Source organism: Sinocyclocheilus anshuiensis, unplaced genomic scaffold, assembly GCF_001515605.1.
Source record: "Sinocyclocheilus anshuiensis isolate Anshui unplaced genomic scaffold, SAMN03320099.WGS_v1.1 scaffold612, whole genome shotgun sequence".
Taxonomy (NCBI): Eukaryota; Metazoa; Chordata; class Actinopteri; order Cypriniformes; family Cyprinidae; genus Sinocyclocheilus; species Sinocyclocheilus anshuiensis.
In genome coordinates this window covers 95,985-103,695 of record NW_015554098.1, presented here as the reverse complement: position 1 = coordinate 103,695, position 7,711 = coordinate 95,985, and the positions used below count along the sequence as shown (strand labels likewise).

Here is a 7,711-nt window from a genome sequence, read left to right as displayed (position 1 = left end):
CAGCTTGTGAAAGACCAATTTCGTTGCTGCATTCTGGATCGGTTGCAGAGGTATGATAGTACAAGCCGGAAGGCCCGCCAAGAGGGCATTACAATAGTCCAGTCTGGAGAGAACAAGAGCTTGAACAAGGAGTTGTGTGGCCTGCTCTGATAGGAAGGGTCTAATCTTCCTAATGTTGTATAAGACAGATCTGCAGGATCGGGCCATTGTAGCAATGATCTGTGAAGGTTAACTGATCATCAATCACAACTCCAAGGTTCCTAGCTGCCCTGGAAAGAGTTATGGTTGACAAACCTAGCTGTATAGAGAAGTTGTGATGAAGTGCTGGGTTTGCTGAGACCACGAGCAGTTCTGTCTTAGCAATGTTGAGTTGAAGGTGATGATCCTTCATCCAGCCAGAAATGTCTGTCAGACAGGCTGCAATGCGAACAGCTACTGTCGGATCATTTGGTTGAAATGAGAAGTAGAGTTGAGTGTCATCAGCATAGCAATGATATGAAAAGCCATGCTTCTGAATGACGGATCCTAAAGATGACATGTAGATGGAGAAAAGAAGTGGTCCAAGCACTGAGCCTTGAGGAACCCCAGTAGCAAGAAGTTGTGACTTAGAAACCTCACCCCTCCAAGACACCCTGAAGGAACTACCAGAGAGGTTAGACTTGAACCACTGGAGTGCGGTTCCTGAGATGCCCATCTTCATGAGGTTGGACATGAGGATCTGGTGGTTAACTGGGTCAAAAGCAGCAGACAGATCCAGCAAGATGAGTACTGAGGATTTGGAAGCTGCTCTTGCCAGTCTCAGGGCTTCAGTAACCAAGAGCAGTGCAGTCTCAGTTGAGTGGCCGCTTTTGAAGCCAGATTGGTTGCTGTCCATGAGGTTGTTCTGTGCAAGAAACAGATAGTTGGTTGAATACAACTCGCTCAAGTGTCTTTGCAATTAACGGAAGAAGGGATATCGGTCTGTAGTTTTCTAAAAGTGCTGGATTTAGAGAGGTTTTCTTAAGCAGTGGGGTTACCCGAGCCTGCTTGAATGCTGTGGGAAATGTACCAGAGTGAAGACAGGTGTTGATAATGTGAGTGAGCGCAGGTATAACTGAAGAAGAAATGGCCTGAAGGAGGTGAGTGAGGATAGGATCAAGCTGACAGGTAGTAGGATGATTGGAAAAGATAAGTTTAGAAACGTCTGCCTCAGAGAGTGGAGAGAAGGAGGCGAAAGAATAAGTATTTATGGTTATGAAGTTTTTGTCAGTTTGTGGTGTGGAGAACTGGTCGCTGATGGTCCTTGTTTTATTTATGAAGAATATTGCAAAATCATTAGCAGTATGAGTTGATGAAGGAGGGGGTGGAGGAGGACAAAGAAGAGAAGAAAAGGTTTTGAAAAGTGTGCCAGAGTCAGAACAGATAAATGTAACTATAGAACTGTTATCCAATTATTATTAAAATATTTTTTTAAAGAAAAGCCTTCAGAAGTAGTTCATTTGTTCAAGTGGACAAATTAGGGCAAATCTGCTGTTAGAAGATGTCCCACTTAGAGGCAGCTGTGGCACAACTGCTACCTTGGGATTCACGTGTTTCAGGGCTTCCTGGAATAGATGTCCCGCCTCTGTGCTCTCCAGATGGACCAATGTCTGGAGGCTGAAGCTCCACATCTCCACTGATTGGCTGAAGCGCTGGGTGGCTGTGATGGCGACCTGGGTAGCAGATACTGTATCCCCTGACGTCAACAGGACCTGTAGCTGTTTTTTGAGGTGATAGAAAGTGGCCTATATTACTACAGCAGCACCATTTTAATCAAGTGCTGCATAAGGTGTGTAAGGAAGGAGATTTTGCAATGAGATTCCAATGTTAACAGTGAACATTACCCAGTTCTTGTAGAATGTCTCTTGCAAAAGCTTGGCATCATGAGTATTCTGTAAGACTCTGAGTAATCGTTCCCTTCTCTGAAAAAATTAACAGTCAAACAATATGTGTCAATCTGACTTAGATTAAAATCACCCAGAAACCAATAAATCAACAAATACACTTTTCTATAAGAAAGCAAAAATGTTAGTATTAGTATCCGCAGACAGATAATAAAACTGAGAAAAAACAAAACAAAACTTGATTTTGAATTTGAACAGAGCTTGGTATTAATAAACTATTTAAAAATATATAAAATAAAACTAACTTAAGATGAGACACAGATTTCAATGGTAACGGGTGAGATCTTTTAGCTTTGGCTATTGTTTAGCTTGATGACATAACCAATTGTTAAACATAACTAATGTTCCATATGCCTTTAATTTGCAGGGGGAAGATGCCTAATATTCAGGTTATAAAAGTTGCCACCTTTTTTGTAAATATGGTTTAATATAAGAAATCAAACTTCCCAAATACAGTAAGTCCTACTATGCTATTCTGATCAAGACAAAAAAACAAAAAACAGGTTTATCACCTTTTCCTTGAGTTGAGTGACGTTTGTCTTCCTCTTATATCTCTCAAGACAGAATGTGACATAACATGTCCACATGGCCTCTACAAAAATAAATTACACATCAGTTCGCATAAAATTCAAGGCATTAATGTTTGCCTACAAAACCACCACTGGCTCAGCAACACTTTACCTAAATGCATTACTTCAGACTTATGTGCCCTCTAGAAGCTTGCGTTCTGCAAGTGAACAGCGCTTTATTGTGCCATCCCAAAGAGGCACAAAATCACTTTCACTGACTTTTAAATTAAATGTTCCCTCCTGGTGGAATGACCTGCCCAACACAGTCCGAGCAGTTGAGTCCTTATCCATCTTCAAGAATTGGCTATAAAAAAACATCTCTTCCATCTTTATTTGACCCTCTAACTCTAGCACTCTCTATTCTAATTCTACTCTTTATAAAAAAAATAATAAAAAAAACTTGCCCTTTTTAGACTTGCACTATTTATTTACTAACTGCTTGTTTTCTTTAAAATAAAAATTAAAATAACACTTCCTTCTCTAATCTTTTTGCATTCTATTTGTTTTCTTTTTATTTATTATACAATTATAATTCTGACTTTGACTACTTCTGATTAACAAAAGCAAAAAAGGCCTCTAACACTAGCTTGCTCTATTCTTTTTCTATTCTATCTGTTTTCTTTTTATTGATTATATGATTTAAAAAAAACAACAACCTTGCTACATGTACTGCATTAAGCTAACTGAGACTTGTTATAGCACTTGCATATCATTGCTCTTTTGTTGATTTTGATTGCTTCCATTGTCCTCATTTGTAAGTCACTTTGGATAAAAGCATCTGCTAAATGTCTAAATGTAAATTTAAATGTAGGCAAATGAGACCATGAGAATCCACTCATATTCCACCACTGAATTCAAGCTTAGTATTCTTAGATGCAAATACTGAACATGTTGAATCATGATACCTGTATTAAGGCTCTTTAGTGCCTCCTCATAAACGACACAGCAACGTTCTTCTCTGCGATCTGTATCAGAAGCTCTTCCTTTCGCAGACTGGAGCTCCGGGGCCCCAGCAGCATCCAGCTCTCGCTTAGCCATGAAATCCCACATCGTGCAGTCATCAACATACTGACTCTGCAGACTGAACACAAACATTATTCAAATATCACTTTTTCATGACTTCCTGTACATGCATTTTCCCCAATACTGGTTTCAGTGTTAATCTGTTCATTTATAATAGCTCCTACAGCATTTTTATTGCTGATTATTCAACAAAAATGACAAATCAGTCAATTAAGGTGATCATCTAAAAACTAAGAAAAAAAACAATAAGAAATGTGTATGCTTAAATCGTCCAATCTCAGAAATAAGCAAAAAACTCTGTACTCTTGCAGGATGGTGTCCTGTAGCTCCTTTGTGAAGTCAAAGATGGCAGCAATCTGTAGCAGCGACAAGATGAATTCAGCCCCTGATCAGAAACAGCAGATAAATAAATGTACAGCACTCTGCTAATACAACCTGTTGAGTTGAATAGTTCTGTGAAAATTTAATTCAAGTTTAACTGACCTTTAATTTTTTGTGCAGCATCTCTGTACACCACCTCAGCAAGTTTTCCACTCAAGATTTCCGTCTTCCCCCTAAATTGAGAAAACATGTTTTGTTGCTAGCTTTTTAATTAGCAAAAATTAGAAAATACCCAGATCTACACCTATAACCCCTACCACATATATTTTAGCTTGTTCCAACTCCTGCTGCTGTTTCCTCAGTTTCTCAGCATGCAAGAGCTCCATCCGGAAATACTGTGCATGAACACAAATTAATAATAAAATATTATTACATGAACATCAGTGTGGACTGTTTAGAATTTAATGTTTTATTAGTTGTTTCAGGCCAACTCAAAGAGATGCCAGTGTCTTCTCACCTCCTGAAAGACTTTCTTATTCTCAAGATGAAAGCGCAAGGCATGGAGGAAGAGATGCCGGGCACTCTCTGAAGAGTTCCTGTCCTCCATTTCACACTTAGCAGCCATTATCCACAAAGCTGCAAACATTATGAAATTATTTTATTTCTGGCCATCTGCTTTGAAATTTCTAACACCTTCTAAAGTAAACGAATATGAATGCTATATAGAACAATAAATCTTTTGGACAAACCAGCTAAAACTAAAATTAATTTTTTTAATAAAAGCTTACCTGGTTTGTCAGGATGGATAGCTAACATAGATGACAAAACCTTGCTGAGCTGAGACTTTGTGCCCTAACTGAAAGATAAGAACAGATTTAAATAACTGACAATCATAATAAGACAGCACAGACACTTTACTACAGATCTGCTTGTTTTTAACAATTATGTTGTTGCTAGTGTGTTCTTTTTTTTTTCTTTTTTTTTTTATTAGAACAGGAACATAAACATATGCATAAACACATGGGGGATACAAAAACAATTAAAAGGTAAACAAATATACAATTATTTTACAATCATAAAAGTTACAACTTATTTATGATTTTTTTTATAAGATTGGATGTTTTTAAGGCTTTTTTATTAGAGGAGATTTTTTGAAGTGATGAGTAAAACAAAAGTAAATCAGAAGTGAATATTTTACAATTAGGTTTAAAATTAAGGCATCTTGCTTTGTGAATGTGGAATTTTCCCATCATACGAAACCTGACTTGCTTCACATCCCTACACACGTGGGGACGGGAAGTTGTCATGTGCTCTACATCCGGTTGCTCATCAGAAAATATCTCCGATGGGAATTCTGCACTCGATTGATGGATCCTTGATATTTATTGCTATAGTCTAAACCTGTTTGTTTTAGCGAAATATCATAATTTAGAGCATTAATAATTAGACAAGTTTTCCTGAATTGCGAAACTTTGTGGAGTGGCTAGGGCCAACAGTTTTCAACCGTTTTCACTCCATCATTCGTTTGAAATGTAGACCATACAAATATTATTTCGGGTACATATTTTCATCAGTATTTTTATTTGAAATGATGATTTACAATAGATAAGTAGCTAAACAGAGCTCGCAATATGCGCTATTCTTCCCCGCGTTCTCTCTCTTCCCAGAACCAAAACATTCTTGGCGGCAATTTGTCTTCTCTACCAATCTTAATCTCGCGTCTATCAAGGTGAGTCAAGCCAATAGAAACCCTCGATGTCACCAGACGACGTCTCCGATTGGCTGCCACATTGTTGGGCGGGTTCTCACGGCACTTTCCTCAAGGGCTCGGGCGATACAGTTCTACCGATATCCATCACTTGGTATGATTTTCCCTTTCAAAGTAAACGCAATTTCGGTCGCAAATAACAGATATTTAATAAACCAAGTCGTTTATTTAATCCGGTACGTGAACGGCTGCCTGTATGGACGGATAACCCGGTGCCGTTCAACTGTGTTTTCGTCGCTGTGAAGAACCGCAAACTAACGTGCTAATTTTCATCTGTTGAGGATCAGTGACCAGACTGAGGACACACATCAAGAACATATTTACAACTCATATGAGTCATATTAAAACATGTACTAGTCACAGAGACTGGTGACCACCAATATCTGATGTTTACGTGATGGTAGAGGGCTGGTTAAAGGAGCGAGGGCAGCTGTCTGTCATTAATGTGCAGATATTTATTTCGCCTGGTGTTGTTTTGGTGTGAAGTTTTGGGTGGTTGTTAGTTTATGATGGCTCCTCAGAAATACTCGGCTCAGGTGATGAACTGTAAAGTCAATGGTGCTGTATACCCATCCTCTGCCGTGAGCTCCATAAAGAAGCCCAAGATGGAGCAGCTGCAGGCCGACCATGAGCTCTTCCTGCAGGCCTTTGAAAGTGAGTATATCTGACTTAATTTAGCACACCATAGTAAAACTATTATCTGTATCTTTTGGCCTTTGGGAAAATATATTAACACACTCACATCTGTCACAATTCTTTGTCATGACAAAGATCTCTGGTCTGCTGTTATTGCCGTTAGGTATGGGGAGTCCTTGGATTTAGCTTTGTGGCTGTTTTTTTAACATGATGCTGTTTTTCATTACTATCACTAAGTAATAACTAATTTTGCAAACAGTTACTTAAAACCCTCTAGTTTATTGTACATGAAGGGGTTTAAAAGCAACAGACAAAAGTTGTTTTCACTTTGAAACTTTAGAATAGTATGTTTTTGTTAATACTTCTGCGTTTTCTCTTCAGAGCCTACTCAAATATACAGATTCCTACGAACAAGGAACCTAATAGCTGTATGTATACCTTTATAGATAAATACATAAGGCTTAACACTGAATTTATATTAATGTCAGGTCTGTTTGTACTTGATTTTAGTTTTTTTTTTTTGCTCTTTCACAGCCAATGTTACTTCATAGGACCCTCACCTTTATGTCTCATAGAAACTCACGAACAAATGCCAAAAGGTAGGTCTTCTCTATGTTCTAATAATTATCTGAAAATTTGCTTTGTAGGGCTGTAAAATGATTAATCGCGAATAATCTCATTCAAAATAAAAGTTTGTTTACATACTATATGTGTGTGTACTGTGTATATTTATTATGTATATATAAATACACATGCATGTATATATTAAGGAAAAATATGATGGATTAATATATGAAATATATTTATATATAATATAAATTATATACAAGTATGAATATATATACATACAAATAGTTTTTTAAATATATACATGTATGTGTGTGTATTTATATATACTTATATCGGGTGCTCCGATCAGGGTTTTTGAGGCCGATCGCCGATCACGGAAAGCAGTATCTGCCGATACCAATCACTGATACTGATCTTTTTAAAGCCGCCTTTTTTTTATCATTTATAACTATTTATATTGATACTCCAATCAGGATTTTTAGACATTTATTCAGGGCCTGAATTTAATTTTTGAAAGGGGGGGGGTGGGGATTCCCCTCTTTGGGGGGGGATTCCCCTCTTTGGTGACTCTTGTGAGAGGGGAAGCAGCACTGACTGCTTTCACACAGTCCGCGGGTCCTTAAAAAGTCTTAAAATGTCTTAAATAACGTTTTCCTAATATAAGGCCTTAAAAAGTCTTAAAAAGTCTTAAATTCGGATTCGATGGGTCTTAATTATTTTGGTCTCATTACCGCTAAAATATCTTAAGTCTGACGGACCTAATGACTTTACAGTCATTGGACAGACCGAAGATTTTTTCTTCCCGCGGTAAGGTACTGCGTGATCAGAGAGAATTGCAGCAAGTTAGCAGAATACAGAATACAAGCTCGCGCTGAGGCTCACTCTGTTTGTCTCGAGACTTC

General features: G+C 37.9%; 2 protein-coding genes across 2 annotated transcripts in view; one reads left to right on the top strand and one right to left on the bottom strand.

The window, feature by feature from the left end:
- Positions 1-4,762, bottom strand: part of LOC107669540 (U3 small nucleolar RNA-associated protein 6 homolog) — a 13,883-nt gene extending 9,121 nt beyond the window's left edge. Inside the window, exons 1-9 of the mRNA XM_016461812.1 lie at positions 4,624-4,762; positions 4,353-4,471; positions 4,153-4,230; positions 3,998-4,061; positions 3,818-3,899; positions 3,397-3,572; positions 2,435-2,514; positions 1,863-1,940; positions 1,557-1,736 (exon numbers count right to left, since the gene is read on the bottom strand). Of these exons, the coding sequence (XP_016317298.1) occupies positions 1,557-1,736; positions 1,863-1,940; positions 2,435-2,514; positions 3,397-3,572; positions 3,818-3,899; positions 3,998-4,061; positions 4,153-4,230; positions 4,353-4,471; positions 4,624-4,651 (885 nt within the window). The 5' untranslated portion in view covers positions 4,652-4,762. The remainder of the gene's footprint in view (positions 1-1,556; positions 1,737-1,862; positions 1,941-2,434; positions 2,515-3,396; positions 3,573-3,817; positions 3,900-3,997; positions 4,062-4,152; positions 4,231-4,352; positions 4,472-4,623) is intronic.
- Positions 4,763-5,626: 864 nt separating this feature from the next.
- The window catches only part of LOC107669539 (polycomb protein suz12-B-like), a 19,135-nt gene continuing 17,050 nt past the window's right edge, over positions 5,627-7,711 (top strand). The window contains exons 1-3 of the mRNA XM_016461811.1: positions 5,627-6,257; positions 6,621-6,667; positions 6,774-6,838. Coding sequence (XP_016317297.1) covers positions 6,110-6,257; positions 6,621-6,667; positions 6,774-6,838 — 260 coding nt within the window. The 5' untranslated portion in view covers positions 5,627-6,109. The remainder of the gene's footprint in view (positions 6,258-6,620; positions 6,668-6,773; positions 6,839-7,711) is intronic.